We start from the raw sequence: 16,808 nt of genomic DNA, 5'->3' as shown, positions 1-16,808 counted from the left end.
GTTCCAATATGATATGCATAAGCGATATTTTCGTTTATCGTGATAAAAAACACTGATATCGTTCTCCGTCATACACTGGGATCAATTCACCTTTTATTTGCTGCATATCTGGTAACACTTAAACCCTCTATAATTGGTGAAAGGTACTTATAATATACGTACGTACTTGATAGTCTTTTGTTCCACTCTCTATCAAACGTCTTTGCCAAAAAATAGCCGATCTACAAGCTCACTGTGAGCTTGTAGATCTGCTATTTTTTGGCAAATGTTCCGCCCCAGGATGATAATGGATGTTTGGGATATTTTGATTATCGCGATAATATCATAAATCGTGATTTCTTTGGTCACAATAATCGTGATATGACATTTTCATTTTGTCCCATCCCTATATGCATTTAAAAAAATCGTTTTTTTAGGTTTATGTTTTGTTGTTGAGTCGCCATAACAAAGCTTGAACGCTCAGAACTCAGGAGCGTAGAGAGAAAACAGTGCTTTGCGTCGTTTGTCACCGCTCAAAGCATAACTTGACCTTTGATTAGGGTTGGGATCCTTTAGGATTTTGACGACTCCGGTTCCAAATGGACCCTTACAGGTCTGTAACTCTGAGGGTGTAAAAAAAAAAAGAACCAAATGGACCCTTAGGGTGCGTTCAGACAGTTAAAGGGTTACTGTCACCTAAAGGGGTACTGTCACTTTAAAAGGTCATCTTAAAATATGAGTTAATATTTTTATGATGTCATTGTGGGAATGCACAATTATAATTATTAGAGCCATCTTGGATCATATGACCACATCGGGTGGCAGCCTGCATTACAACCATTGTATACAATGGAGTGATGGTCCCAAAATATGAGTTCTGTTCAACCAATTTCTTTTGACCAAATTGACAAATGGGCAGATGACATCAACATCCCCAAAAGGATTAAATAGAAGTGCTACAGTAACTGTATTGATTAAATCCATGGTAATGATATTCAAGGTAAGTTTGGTTGCAACCTTACTGTGTACAAATGCGACCGAAGGTCGCATATACTCTGAAAAACCGTGTCGCTTGAGTGACCTTCCTTCCTTCCTTCCGTAACCTTCCTTCTGTAACCTTCCTTCTGTACGGGAGTGATGTCAGCGAGTTGTGACATCACTTCCTGTACGGGCGGCTACACGAAATGTGGATAACACTATATATGGAGATAGTCCAGTCCATCATGTCATATGGGACTACCTACCGTCATAGACAGTAGCCAAAAGAGAAGGATACACAAGACTAAAAAAAAATAGGAGGATAAAGATACCAAAAGGAGAGAGAAGAAAGGGTGGATGAGGTACAATGTGTCTCAGAAAAGAAAATGTAACAAGGAGGTGGCAACGGGGCGGCTATATAAAGTTATTAGGCCTGGATCCGACTTTAAGTCGACGCACAGGATTCCAGAAGTGTAGCGCTTATTCGCTCTTGTATCAAACTGGTACTCAAAACGTTCTTAGAATTTAATATATATTTTCTAAAGTAAATATGGGGGCGGCTGTGAAAAAAAGAGAAGAATAAAAAAGAAAAACAGGAGGAGGATAAAGATACCAAAAGGAGAGAGAAGAAAGGGTGGATGAGGTACAATGTGCGGTATCCTCCTTGTCAAGCTCGACGTTGGGCATTTGGACCTATACATGGAGAAATGGAGCGAACCTGTTTGGCCTAAACATGGAGATGTGGTACAGAATGACTCATATATGGGCATAAAAAGTATGTCATGTGACATCACTTCCTGTACAGACAGTCAGACAGACAGACAGACAGCCATTGACTCGGTAGTCCCATATGACATGATGGACTGGACTATCTCCATATATAGTGTTCTCCACATCTCCATGTTTAGGCCCTATCGCTCACACCCTAGGTGGGGTTGGCGATAGGGCCTTTCTGTGTGGAGTTTGCATGTTCTCCCCGTGTCTCCTAGGGTTGATACCCTCACAAAAACATGAACAAACTCCCCCCAGAATGACAACAACTAGAATCGTCAGAGAAACGCTGTGGTTGGCCAGATAGTCAAGAATTGGCGCATTCCACCCTCAGGTGTCTTACTAGTATGCAAAAATCACGATACAGTAAGTTAACTCACTTAGCGCCGGTCGACTCGCAGATCGACTATGTCATTATGGACGTCCCTGCCGATCGACTTTAATCGACTTTCATATAAAAGCATTGTTTAAGCTTTTATTTGGGTTAATATACGGAGCAAATCGGTTTCCTTACCTTCAGCTGGTAATAACACGAGACCGTGAAAAAAAAAAGGATACGATTATGACGTCACCGCTAAACCAGGCCTTCCTGTTTACAATAGCATCTGCTAGCCGTTAGGCTCAATGCAAACCATCCGACCCTTACGCAGCTTCACTAGGTCGGATTTTGATTCGGAAACTTTGTGTGTGGCGTCTGTATACGATCAATCTGAGTTCCCAGAGGTTCTTTTTCTCGCATACGATCCGTTGCCCAGACCGATGGTGGTTTTAGACAATCAAGCACGAATTGAACAGGATTGAGCACAGATGGCGGGCCGCTGATCTCCCATTGTGAATCAATGGAGCGACGTCACTTTCCCATCCTTGAAACATGATTTAAACATGGTTTCTTCTGAAGGTTTTAGTGTTAAGATGGCGCACTCTAGTGGTCTTTTTGTGGTGGTTTATCATCATGGCTTTGAAAACAATGAAATTATACCCTATCATGTTGATAACATATAGCTATTTCCCGGCAGTTTTAGCGCACATCCATATTTTAAGTTTGCAGGTTAATATGATGGCAGAGCAAACACTAGTCTGCACAGATACTGTTGCAAGTCTTTGTAACATTGCAACTTAACTACCATGAATGTTGTGGATGTGGATTCCATTTGTTGATTTGGTCAAAAGAAACTGGTTGAACAGAACTAATATCTTGGGACCATCGCTCCATTGTTTACAATGGTTTGTAATGCAGGCTGCCACCCGATGTGGTCATGTGATCCAAGATGGCCGTGGTGTGAATAAGGTCTATAGTATAGCAGACATGAAGTCCACACACCAGCTCTGACCAGTGCGACAGAAAACGGTTCCAGAAATGGTTCTAAATGTGATGGAACCAACTCCGGTTCCTTGATGTTTTTGGATCCGGTTCCTACTACGGTTTCTCTGCGGTTCCGGATCCCAACCCTCCCCTACCTTTGACGTCACCATGCACTAGAGGAGATCATCACACACTCACACCCCACAGTGGCAGAAGCAGTGTCGGTAGTAGTAGCAGCAGGAAGAGGAGGAGCAGTAGTAGCAGTGGTAGTAGTAGTAGTAGTAGTAGTAGTAAAGGCTACATGTGTAGGGCTAGAAACATTGGTTACATCGTGCTGCTGTTGGCTTGAGTTGGAGGCCTGCCGCCTCAGCGCTCCCTGAAAGGAGGAAGTTCCACTCTGGAACGCACTCACAACATCCATCTGCAAGAAACCAGACAGCGTTGACAGGAAGGAGGGAAGGAAGGAGGAGGGAAGGAGGGAAGGAAGGAGGGAATCGCCCACACAAACAGAAATCAAAAAGAGGAGTAGGGGTGCAACAGGTAATCGATCTACAAGTAGGAGATGCAGTGTTGTTTTTGACAGCTAATTTTGATTTAGTTTTAGTCATAGTCTTTTGAATAAAACTTATTTTTCGTTTTAGTCATAATTCAGTCACCTGAAAAGTTTTTCGTTTTAGTAGTCGTTATTGAAGTGCCCAGGTAGTATGTATTTTTGAGGTAAGCAATCTAATCCGTTTAAATTGATTAGAGCAGTGTTTCTCAAACTTTCAAATTTCAAGGTTTCCGTGTACAAATGGAACCAAATGAAAAATAAAATGCCCAAAAAGTTCCTGAAAATAGCCTCAAAACACGTTTTCGGCTTGGCATATCGTCTGTTTTCATACCGTTGTACGGCAAAGCACAACACGAGGCTTAAGTGGTTAATCCGACTAATCGACTTGGTCAATTAAAAAAAAAATCTATTGAAATTTTTAGCATTGATTTGTTTATCTATATAAAAAAACATTTGATTTGATTTGATTAAAAGTATGCAGTATATATATATATATATATATATATATATATATATATCAAAGATAGTTGCAGCCCTAAAAAAAATAATAATAAAAAGACAACACACACACACACACACACACACACACACACACACACACACACACACACACACACACACACACACACACACACACACACACACACACACACACACACACACACACACACACACACACACACAGAGCCAGAGGAGAGAGAGAAATAAAGCAAAGGCAACAATAATCATAGGGGGAAAAATATATATATCATTTAAGAGATTGGGTTCAGGAATAGTAGTTAAAAGAGAGAGGGGAAGGGGAGGGGGGGTTAAAGGCACTGATTGGAGGGGCTGTGACCCCCGCAGTCTGACCTCACCCCCACCTTTTTTGCTTTGCAGAATCCTTGTGGTCTTCCAATCCTACCAGTGGACCGACCTTAAAGACACCCAGTAGCTGGCACCTCATCATCGATAAAAACCTTTTCCAAATGTTCACTTTTATTTGACTGGGTTTTTGGTTTCAAAAGCAGACAGATTCTAGATCCGAGACAGAAAACTTGTTTGCAAACAGATTGGGAGCAAACACAGAGAGATTGAAAAAAAAGAAAAAAAGAAGAAAAAAAAAGAGATTGGAGAAAAAAAGCTTTTCGTTTGTTTTTAGTTCTTTCTCAAGGGACATGCCGAGAGAGAGAGAGAGAGACTGAAAGAGAGAGCAAACGATAGATTCTTATGCTGGAGGAGCAGTAGCAAGTTAAAAGTTTATGGCTTAGATTTCCCTGCTTGTGTTTGATGCGGTGCTGGGGTGGTGTTTGGTGTGTTTGACGCGGTGCCGGGGTGGTGTTTGACGCAGTGCTTGGGGTTTGCGGCCTGGACAGCATTACCTGGGTCTGGATGCGGTTAAGACCTCGGAACCAGAGGATCTGTCCGCGGCGAAGCTCCCGCTCGGCGTGGTCGATCTCCTCCATCTCCTCCATGTCCTCCAGCTCCTCGTCAGGGATCTCATCCTTCTGGGTGCCGTGGCCCGCCGTCTTCAGGAACTTCAGGCGACTGGTGGGGATGGACGAGATCACCTGGACGGCAGAGTCCCATATAAGTACTCAAACACCAGCACTTGAGTCAAAGTATGGTGTTCGAAATAGTCCAAAAAACATCTTCACCAGAGCAATAGAATATTAAAATTGATTTTTTTTGGGAGTCATTTTTTTCCTTTATAGTATATTGTATAGTAAGTGAATGAGACTGAACATTACCCTATAACACTAGTGTTATAACATTGTTGTAACATTGGAATTCATAAGGATGTTTTATTTTTCTGTATCGTCTTTGTCCTTGACATGAAATGTTTGAGAACCACTTTGTGCTACACTAATTCCATTAAGCCAACTCCTTCCACATGAGGGCAGTGTTAGCACTTTAATCTAAAGCTGGTAGCTGGTTTGTTTTCTTACCTCAGTGGTTGTCAACCTTTTTCAGAGCTCTGGATTAGCATATTTCCTATAATCCTTCAAGGACAACCACATCCCACCCCACCTCGCTACGACTTAGTGTGAAGGCATATTAAGTAATTTCTACAGTATTTTATTTGATTAAAATAAACATAGATTTACAAGCTCACAACATGCCGTAAACCTTTGGAGGTCAAATATGTAATTTCAACCCCTCCCCCCCTCATGAAAAGTTAATTCAAGAAACATTTAACCATTTAAACCAGGGTTGGGCAACTTTGATGATGGCCACTATATTTCCACCTTCACTCCAGAGGGCCACATTGCATATTGCTACGTCGTACTTTGTCATTCTAGTATCTCATACAAAAGAAGCAAAAATCTACAAGCTCAAAACGCGATGCGTTTGTAGATCGGCTATTTTTGCTTCTTTTGAATTGGAATACTGTATTCTTTTGTTATTTATTAATTGGAATCCTGTAATGTAACATTTTTATTTAATTTCAAACGCATTTAGTTATATACTCATGTTAACTTTATGAACCTAAATACAAATAGATTGGACATAAAGGACATTTTAATACTAATGTACAAGTCATTAAGCTACTAATATAGACTGACGGAATTAAAGCAGGTCATGTTTGGAATTGAAACAGCTATCAATAATATATTCAGTATTCCGGTATTAACCTGCGGGCCGCATTAAGTGAAGGTGGGGGCCGCATGTGGCCCCCGGGCCGCCAGTTGCCCATGTATGATTTAAACACTTACCTGTCCCCACAGTAGACTGCCGAACCCCAGGAAGGTGCACCAGAGCCACTGGTCGACGGGCAGAGCAACGCAGCTAAATGGTTTCCCTCCCCACTGGACAATGACGAACTGGAGGGCAGAAAGACAGAAGAACAGTGGACAGTTAATACAGTAAACTCGTAGAAATGGTACAGTGGCACAGTGGTTAGTGCTGGCGCTGCACTGCTAGAAGGTCCTGGGTTCGATTCCTGCCGAGGGACGCTGTGGGCGTTTTCTCTCCACCGCGTCATCAGCGGTGGGGTTGGCAAAAGGGCCTTTCTGTGTGGAGTTTGGAGGTTTCAAAATTGTGTGATAAAAAAAATAAAAAAAATCTTGAATGTGTTAGCAACATTTTGAATAATTTTGAAATTCTTTAACACCAATCTCTTCGTTTTGTGCCACAGACCCTTCCCCGGGACATAACCTTTTCAGATGGGGGTAAGCGGCCAAATACATATCATACATATCATACACCAGAAAAGTAAAAATATCTCATAATTGTACTTGAGTACAGGGTGCCCTTTTCAGCGAACATGAAGAGGCGGAACACAGAGCGCTCTAAAAGTACCACACAGCGGAGGAAGATTAAACGCCACTTTATGGCGGTGGGGGCGGACGCAACCAGGGAGTCCACCTGGGCTTTTGTGTCGTCTGAATAGACACATTACAAACTGCTTTGTGAAAGGTCAGAGTGGGGTGCTGACCAGTGGTTTACACTGTAAGGGTGCCCACTCACCAAAATACGGTCGGCAGCGGATAAATTCTTTTGGTGCGCGGCTGACTGAAAACGCAGAGAGCGTATTCCCGTCGCTGAAAACGCAGAGAGCGTATTCCCGTCCCAAAGCCATGACGTTAGCCAGGTTACGTTGCGACTTGCGAGGTTATCAATTTAATAGGCTTTATTATCATCATCTTTACGTGTCAACTCTATAATGGACAGGCGAAGGGTAGCCGTAGCCTACTCGCCCTTGCTTTATTGATAGGGGAGATGCAACAACAAGCTAAAAAGAGAAGAGTTTGGGTGCATGAGACCACAGATATAAATTATTATGTCTAATGCATGCATGAGACTCTTCAAAACAAAACATCTCCCTCCGAGTCTCGGAACGTTACACCTTCGACTCACCCGATTGGACAGAGGGGGGAAACCAGAATCTGCGTGGAGAATGTATTTGCTCCAGCATAAACGCAAGGTCTGCGCGGAGCGCAGATATCCTCCACTGACATGAACCCTACCCCTTCTCATTGAAATGCATTGGCGGAACGCGGATTCCACCCTCATAGGTATGTTGGTGCGTGGGCACCCTAACGCAGTACATTTACTAACTTGAGTACTGAGATAATTAAGAAAAAGGTTTTGAGTATCTGTGCTTTACTATTGAGTATTTTGCATTTTTTGGATACCTAAACTACATTTCAAAGACAATTATATTGTATTTTTCACTCAACTACATTTCTCAAAGAAAGGAAAAAAGTAGATTGCCATATTTCATTGTGAAAATAGTAGATCTACAAGCTGCTAGATCTGCTTTTTTCCTGGAAAATCTGTCCATTTTGGGGGAGAATGAGAAATGTTAATGCTTCAATGCATTGACGTTAGAAAGACAATTTACTTTGCAATTTTTACTTTTGAATACTTACATTATTTCAAAAGCAAGTACTTGAGTCTTAACTCAAGTACAACTTTGACTGAGCGACTTGTACTTGTAGTTTTAGTAATATTTGACCAGGAGTATACACGAGTACTTTGTGTTTTAGTAATATAATATTTGACCAGGAGTATCTTTAGTACTGTGTGTGTGTGTGTGTGTGTGTGTGTGTGTGTGTGTGTGTGTGTGCGTGTGCGTGTGCGTGTGTGTGTGTGTGTGTCTCTCTCTGCTGGCTTTTGAAAGGTCACAGCAGCGTGGTCACACAGCTGCGGCCAACAGGCTGTTTTTTTGGAAACTAATAGTAGGGAGAGTATTTTACAATGTAGGCATTAAAGGACAACTTTGTTTTTTTTTACAACAAGGGTTCATATTTTAGATAGCCATTAGAGAAAAGAAAAGATGAGTGTTAAAATGTTTTCATTTACTTCTTTCTATCGTTTTAGTGATTTTAACCATTTTGATTTGCATGCATGCCCCCAGTTTTGGGGGCATGCATGCAAGTGACTAAATATGTATTTTTAGACACAATAAGCCCATTCCCAATATGCACCGCAATCTTTCGTGGGCAGATGTGACTTATGGGGGCTGGTGTAAATAGTAATAAAGAAATTGCCAGGTTATTCATTGTGTCTATAAAGACATGTTTAGCCACTTAAGTTGTACGCATGCCCCCACCCACTGAAATCAAAATACTAAAATCACTAAAACAATAAAAGCAAAAATGAAAGCAGTAAATGAAAACATTTTAACACTCATATTTTCTTTTCTCTAATTACAATCTAAAATATGAACCCATGTTGTAAAAAAACAAAGTTGTCCTTTAAATCCAGCGCGATTTACAGAAAGCAAGGACAACACTAGGTAATACATAGAAATAGTACTCTGGGACGGTGGTTCCCATCATTTTGGGGGTCCCCGTACCTGGATGATGAAGGTGCCAAAGACGATGGAACAGAAGATCATGTTGTTGAAGATGCCCTCGAAGACGTTCCTCTCGCCGTGGATCTTGCGGGCGTTGATCTCGTTGAAGAGTTGCATGAGGACGAAGGTGTTGAAGACGATCGTGTAGTGCTCCGAGGGCGGGGCGTGGAGCGGAGCGTCCCGCCCACTGTCGATGTCGAATATCCTCTCGCCTGCGGCAGGGGGGAAACAGAGATGATTATTAACACTTTAGACCAGGGGTCTTCATCAGGGGGTCCAGGACCCCTAGGGGGTCCTCAGAGTTACTACAGGGGGTCCTCCAAATCTTCCAATCCTTTTTATATTAACAACTTGAAAGCAGATCTACAAGCTCACAATGCCTCGCAGAGCGAGGCGTTGTGAGCTTGTAGATCGGCTATTTTCGGCAAAGAGGTTTAGTGTAGAGGGGAAAAAGAGCAGACTAAGTACAGAGTGAAAGGTCAAGTTTATTAGGTAATGACGGCTCAAGTGGTTAAATAACTGAAAACACAAATTGACATGAATCCAAAATACACTGATGATTGTGATGTCAAACGATGAAACTATATGGAATCTATGAAAAGGTTGTGGGGGTCCCTCCCTGCTTCATCTCTCTCTCAACTGAGGGGTCCTTGGCCTGAAAACGTTGAAGACCCCTGCTTTAGACGCCATTCACGCCAAAACGTGTTTTCGGATTTTAGAGAACTTGGCCGCCATATACTGTACACCAAAACGCCTAAATCAGTCTTTTCATTGTTTAATAATCAGACGTTCGTCTGATACACCCCGCAGTAAGGCAGGGACTCAATTTCCCATGATCCTTCGGGAGATGAGGCCACCCAGACATCCGGCTTTCCATTCAGACCAATGGTAGAGAATTCAGAAAAGTGGATTTATCTGGGGTTCTACTCCCAGATTGTGATTATCGTCCAAAAAAAAAGATAAATAGGAAATCTTGCAACGCCTTGTGAGCTTGTACATCGCCAAGAGATTTGGTAGAGAGTGAAAAAAAAAGAGACCGTATCAAGTACGTTATTTCAAGGTCAATTAAGAATTATAGAGGGTTTAAGTGGTACCAGTCAGATATGCAGCTCGGCAAATAGAAGGTCAATTTATCCCAGTGCAGGAAGGAGGACAATTCCACGATACATTTAAATCATCATGATAAACGATAATGATTATAGTAATAAATGAAAGACAACTAATAATAGTAGAAAAAACAAATATCAAACATCTATGTACAACAGCAGTAGTACACCAATGTTGCCAGTAGATGGCAATGTGACTCCACACATACATCTATACCAAATAATTGGCAAAACAGTAAGATAGCATTAATATTAAAAAAATTTCACGATTTGTGCACGAACAAATGTGTCTGTGGCAAGACCCATTTTTAATATATAACATTATAATGTTAAAAAGGTAAATGTACTTGGTTAGTTTACACCACTGGTTCTCAACCTTTTCAGACTGTGACCCCCAAAATAATCATATTTTAAATGGGGACCCCCCTACCCTACCCTACCCTGCCGAGCAGAGTTGAGGCATTGTTGTGAGGCGTTGTGAGCATGTAGATCTGCTATTTTCACAATTTCTGCCTCTAATATTTGACAATTTGGCCTATGTTTAATTAGTAATTTTAGAAGTATTAAAAAGTCCTTAATTTAACTCTTTTACTGCTTCGGACGTTCCCGTTCGGCCCAATTTTGACGGCGGCGCGTTGCCAATACGGCTCGTTCTTTTTACCTCGTCTGATGACTGTAAGCTGATGAGGGGTCGCGCCGCCGTGTACACAGTAAAAACATCTCCCGTAACGCTGCTCTCAAAAATCCACCGCACGTTAGCAATAATGGAGTCCCAAATCACTTCCTGGACGTTTTCTGTGGATCTGATCTAGAAAATGCATTTCTATGCTCTGAATGTATGGCAACCGGAGCATAAGGCTGCCCTCTGCCGCCAGTATTGCCAAAGTACACATTTGACCGTCCATTGTAAAATGAATTAGTTTAGATTAGAAAGAACCAATAGATAATTTTCTATAACATCGCAAAGGTAAGCTGCTTTTTGCTGGCACCAGCCCCAATAAATAAATAATAACATCTGGCAGTAGGACAGTTAAATTGTCACTTTAGAAATGTGCAGATACCCTCTATTCTATACACATAAACCTCATGGTGGTTTGTTTACTGCCGAGTGAGAAAACAATGTTGCACGTTAAGTGAATCATCTGGGGACCCCTGGGGGTCCAGGAACCCACAGGTTGAGAACCACTGGGTTGAACACCACTGAGCGGCGCTCTGCTGCGCTCCCTTACCGGCAAAGAGCAGGGTGAAGATGACGATGAGCTGGTAGACGGCCTGGCCCAGGATGTTCTTCATCATGGTGCGGGAGATGAGCGGCTTGTTGCGGCCGTAGGGCCGGCGCAGCAGCAGGGCCTCCGTGGGGGGCTCGGTGGCCAGGGCCAGCGACGCAAACGTGTCCATGATCAGGTTGACCCACAGCATCTGCACCGCTTTCAGCGGAGAGTCCTGGAAGGGAGAGAGACACGACGTGGGATTAATAAAAGCCAAATAAAATACAAGTGGTGGAAAAAGCTTTTGGTTTTGTTTTCCAGTGAAGATTGACAGGAAAGAAGGAGAGGATCACATGACCACATGGGGTGGCAGCCTGCATTACAAACCATTGTAAACAATGGAGCGATGGTCCCAAAATATGAGTTCTGTTCAACCAATTTCTTTTGACCGAATCGACAAATGGGCAGATGACAACATCAACATCCCCAAAAGGATTAAATAGAAGGGTACATCCACAATATTCATTGTAGTTAGGTTGCAATGTTGCTCTGTGCAAAGACTTGCTACAGTATCTGTGCAGACTAGTGCTTGCTCTGCCATCATATTAACTTACAGTATCGTGATTTTTGCATATTAATCAGGAACAATTTAACAACAAATAGTTAATATGATGGTGGAGCAAGCACTGCACAGATAGCAAGTCTTTGTACACAGTAAGGTTGCAACCAAACTTACCTTGAATATCATTACCATGGATGTAATCAATCCAGTTACTGTAGCCCTTCTATTTAATCCTTTTGGGGATGTTGATGTTGTCATCTGCCCATTTGTCAATTTGGTCAAAAGAAATTGGTTGAACAGAACTCATATTTTGGGACCATCGCTCTATTGTTCACAATGGTTTGTAATGCAGGCTGCTATCCCATGTGGTCATGTGATCCAAGATGGCCACGGTGTGAATAAGGTCTATGGGACTCGCAACAATGTAGTGGAAGGAAAAGTACTGAAAATTGGAAATACTCCAGTAAAGTAAAAATACAAAAAAAATATATTTAAGTACAGTACTTGAGTAAGTGTTACTTTCCACCACTGAAATTAGAGTTACACAGAGTGGTGGCTAAAAGGATAAAAAAAAGAAGAAAAAAAAAAGAAAAAAAGGAGAAAAAAAAAGGATTTTACCCCTTTATAAGGCTAAAAGGATAAAACAAAAACAAAAAGTCCTGGGGATCGGTTTCTATTATTGCGGTTTCTATGTATTCAATTCATCAACATAGCATGACAAATTTGCACAATAATACATGTCACCAACAAATAGGTACAAAACACTATTCTTACTATTATGTACAAAACACTATTCTTACTATTATGTACAAAACACTATTCTTACTATTATGTACAAAACACTATTCTTACTATTATGTACAAAACACTATTGTTACTATTATGTACAAAACACTATTCTTACTATTATGTACAAAGGAGAAAAATAAAAAGCTGCGACAGTGAGTGACGCCTCCTTTCTGTGGGAATGTGCATTTACCTCCCCTTTGTGGTCTCCTGGTTGTTCGTTTCAGGCCAGTTTTGAAAGAAACCAGTGATTCACGTCTTTTAATGGATGGTGTGTCAGGGCATTCATTCCACATTTTGGTGGCAGAGTAGTAGAATGACAATTTTTTCCCATGTTTTGTTCTATTTCGGGTAGTACCAGATCCACTGCCTCTATGGTGTTGTGGCTGTGGGTGTCACGCACTTTGGAGAGGTAGTTAGTCAGGTATGAGGGGATTGAGGGCTTCTAAATCCTAACGGGTTTCTGAAAAATACACAACCCCGAAACTACCAATTTTTACAAGCGACTTTACAGAAACACAGCACGTCTACCACAGGATTTACCAACTGATAAACAAGCACACCGCGATAAAAAGATGTAGACATCCCGGGGGGCGTCAATTGGATATGGCGGGGGTATGCAGCTGCCATACCCTGGCTCCAGGGGGGAAAATAAAAGTTACTTTTAAATATAAATCCATGAATGTCTCTTTGTCTATCTGCGCTGGTTATTATGTTGTTAAATTACAGTAAAATAACAACAAATGCAAAATTTAACATAATGGTCACTTTAACAAGGTATTATAATTATATTCTCCACACTTGTATTCTCCCCAGCTTGACAAAATGGTATATTCCCAGGTTCCGTAGGTCAGCTGCACAGGTGCAATGCATTATTGTTAATTGTGGCACGTTTACTAACATGCTAAGTTTAGCTGCAATTGAAAAACCATTCCAGGCTGCCATATCCAGCCCAAGAAACCCGTAGAAACCTGTGTAAAAAAAAATGACAAAAGTAAAAAAAAAAAATCAGACATTGTGAAAATAGCCGATCTACATGCTCAAAAGGCGTTGTGAGCATGTAGATCTGCTATTTTCACAATAGAGCCGTGTTATCAAAAATGTAATGCCCATTTTCCATGAGGACTCCCATCTTTGCCATACCCTAGCTTTTGCTGAACTGACGCCACTGTAGACATCATCAATCATAATAGGCCTTTTTATTTTCAGATTGTGGTATTGCTACGTTTACTTTTAAGTTCCAACACTGAACCGTGGTGACTTTCAGCGTATGCAGAGATGGAAGCTGAAGACAGGGGTTTGTGCTCAACTGCGCAGACCCCAATTTACAACAATGTCTTAGCTGGATGAACACTAATGTGGCCGCTGTCAGGGTGACCAGATGGGTCAGCCTCTGGACAGAGAAGAGAGAGAGAGAGAGAGAGAGAATGATGCTGTAACACAGCAGCAGCGTGGTGACGCAGAGTCCCCGTTAAGTGTTGCTCTAGTCTACCCAACCTCATTCTGGCTTTCTGTTCTTGACACATTTTCTTTTATTTGTTGACAACGGAGCAACTGTCTTTGAACACATTGTAAATCTGAGGCTTTTTTGTATACAGAAGAGATTGACACTGGAGCACCTGGGACAGTTAAAGCCTGTGTGGGTCCTTGACATGAAAAGGTTTGGCGAACCTCACCGGCTCAAAGCAAAGCCTTTGGCAAAGTCAGCAGGGGTGAAACACGGCCACCAGCGGCTCAAATGGGACCCAGGTCATTTTCAGAAGAAGCCGTGAACGATAAAACCACAACAACAACTGCATGGTTTTGCCACAAGGTTTGAGTGAAGAGTATCTATCTCAGTATCTATATCATTCAGGGCACGCCTGTAAATATCGTTTTCATCTAACCCCTGAATTTTTCACCACCCCTGAATTAAGGGATTTGCACACAGGCGTGATTTTCAAACATTGCGTTTTTCCCCGTTTGCTGCATGATTAAAACACATTGGATTTGGTGTGCAAGGCTGTGCGGAATCCACACTGCGGATCTGAAAAGGAGTCGATGAGTTTTTACCGTATGTGACAAGACGCACAAATCGAACTGGGTTTGATCGGGAAAAAAACGCACAGCCGCAGCCACCTGCCGCATGGCAAATTCAGAGCCGGTGTGCATGAGGTCATGGAGAATCATTGTTTCCTTTAGAAAAATGAAATCGTCCGTTTTTTCCATGCGAAAAAAAAACGCGTCTGTGTGCAAAGCCCTTTACAGGCATTGACACTAAGGCTTGCCCACCTGCCCCCGGCAGGTAAATAAAACCTTCGGGCAGGTGGAGTTTGCTTTCAGTTGCCCGACCGGGCAAGTGCTACTGTAGTTTGAGAGGGGTCGCAACCGTCTATAAACACAGCACCAGATATCTAAACACCTGAACGTGGCCAGAGTGCTCACCTATAATGTGCTGTTTTCACTGCTGCTATACTTAAAAATAGGTGTTGTCATATTGACATGTCATTGTATGACATGTTTAAAGCGTAAAACTTAAAGGAGCTATAGTCAGACGCTAAAATAAAAATAATGTTTCGAAAATATTTTATAAAAAAATAAGCTTCATATACGTGTTTCTAATCAAAAATGACCACAAAAAGCTTAAAATAATGATAAAATAATCATTTTGGCCATTGTCAGACCGACACTTTGTTTACATTCTAGTCTATAGACTAGGATGTAAACAAAGTGTCTGCCCTACAATGAAAAAGTTGACTATAGCTCCTTTAACTTAGCATTTTCTAATGGGCGATTTACTTTTCGGGCAAGTGGGCATGACCTTTGGGCAAGTAGAAAATTACCTGTACTTGCCCGACTTGCAAGTGCCTCTGAGACCTTAGTGTCAACCCCTGCTTTACACATTTTCTTTTTGTTTTTTAGAATCATATTACGCAACGTAAATATGCATATCTTTCCACCTGAGACACGGTAGGCTACCTGTATGTCATGGAGAGATATCAGCTTCCATCACAACTGACTGAAAGTAACTTTATACCTGACGTTTAAAGTTGTTGAACCCCAGCATCCCTATTCTGGAGGGGAAGGTTCACCAAAAATAGCCGATCTACAACGCGTCACGTTGTGAGCTTGAAGACCTGCGATTTTTGGTGAAGAGAGTTGGACGTAGATGGAAAAAGAACTCATCAAGTACAGTGCAAATCAGGACTGTTTTACTAATAAGCATGGTGAAGTGATATTGATGTAGTGTATTGATGAATTCCAAATGTCATCAAATTATTGGGAGGCACCCCGGGACTGGCATCACAGCACCCACTTTGGGAAACCCTGATCTATCGAACCCAGTGGTTCTCAAAGTGGATTCCAGGGACTCTGTGGGTTCCTTTATGGGGGTCTAAATTGACCCATACAAGTCTGTAACTCTGACAGTGTACAAATGGAACCAAATGAACCCTGTTGGGTTCATTTGGTTCCATTTGTACACTGTCAGAGTTAACTCTAAGGATGCCACGGGCAAAAAAAGGTCCAGGTGCCGAGATTTTGTATGTTTTTATTTACTGTTTCATGAAAAAATATTTGTTTGGGGGGGCCCACTGATCGATCACAGAAACAGACACGGTCGTTGTGATTCAGTGGCAAGAAGAATTTTGTCAATCAGACAAATGGTTCCAGAGATAGAGCTGAATCAATCAAAAAAAAGTCCATCCATTAGAATGAACACGCAATTTCTCCAACAGCCACACAAGGGAGCCAACACACAAACAGAGAAAAGCATGTTTCTGATCTCAGGTCATTTTGACATCTTTTCAAAGACGTCTAAAGACATCATTGGCACTGTATGAGTTATGGGGAGACCTTGAAATGTGAAAGTTTGAGAAACACTGATCTAACCTGTGTGATGCAGGCTCCGCTGAAGGCTACGATGACGGCCACCACGTTGACGGTGAGCTGAAACTGGAGGAACTTGGAGATGCTGTCGTAGACGTTCCTGCCCCACATCACGGCCTTGACGATGCTGGAGAAGTTGTCGTCGGTCAGGATGATGTCAGAGGCCTCTTTGGCCACGTCGGTGCCGGCGATGCCCTGCCCAGAAGAACACGGATGTTATACAGCAGAAAAAGTACTCACATATCTTACGTTAAGTATCAATACTGCAATATGGAAATACTCTTGTTACCAGTAAAAGTCCGGAATTCAAAATGTACTTGAGTGAAAGTATGAAAGTGTTGTTATCAAGATGTACTTTAAGTACCAAAAGTAAAAGTACGAAATGTTTGAAAATGGCAGATATACGAGCTC

The 16,808-nt window shown here is 41.9% G+C and overlaps 1 protein-coding gene across 2 annotated transcripts in view; it reads right to left on the bottom strand.

The window, feature by feature from the left end:
- LOC308309095 (plasma membrane calcium-transporting ATPase 1-like) overlaps window positions 1-16,808 on the bottom strand; it is a 104,564-nt gene that overhangs the window by 11,194 nt on the left and 76,562 nt on the right. The window contains exons 17-22 of one of the 2 annotated variants that reach the window (XM_080754560.1): window positions 16,401-16,592; window positions 11,204-11,417; window positions 8,869-9,080; window positions 6,281-6,388; window positions 4,946-5,134; window positions 3,360-3,452 (exon numbers count right to left, since the gene is read on the bottom strand). In XM_080754560.1, coding sequence (XP_080610686.1) covers window positions 3,360-3,452; window positions 4,946-5,134; window positions 6,281-6,388; window positions 8,869-9,080; window positions 11,204-11,417; window positions 16,401-16,592 — 1,008 coding nt within the window. The remainder of the gene's footprint in view (window positions 1-3,359; window positions 3,453-4,945; window positions 5,135-6,280; window positions 6,389-8,868; window positions 9,081-11,203; window positions 11,418-16,400; window positions 16,593-16,808) is intronic. The other variant, XM_080754561.1, reaches the window with a different exon arrangement.

Source organism: Nannobrachium achirus (genome assembly GCF_963921795.1).
Source record: "Nannobrachium achirus genome assembly, chromosome: 23".
NCBI classification, from domain to species: domain Eukaryota; kingdom Metazoa; phylum Chordata; class Actinopteri; order Myctophiformes; family Myctophidae; genus Nannobrachium; species Nannobrachium achirus.
Note: the sequence above shows the minus strand (reverse complement) of the source record. Positions and strands in the feature narration are given on the sequence as shown.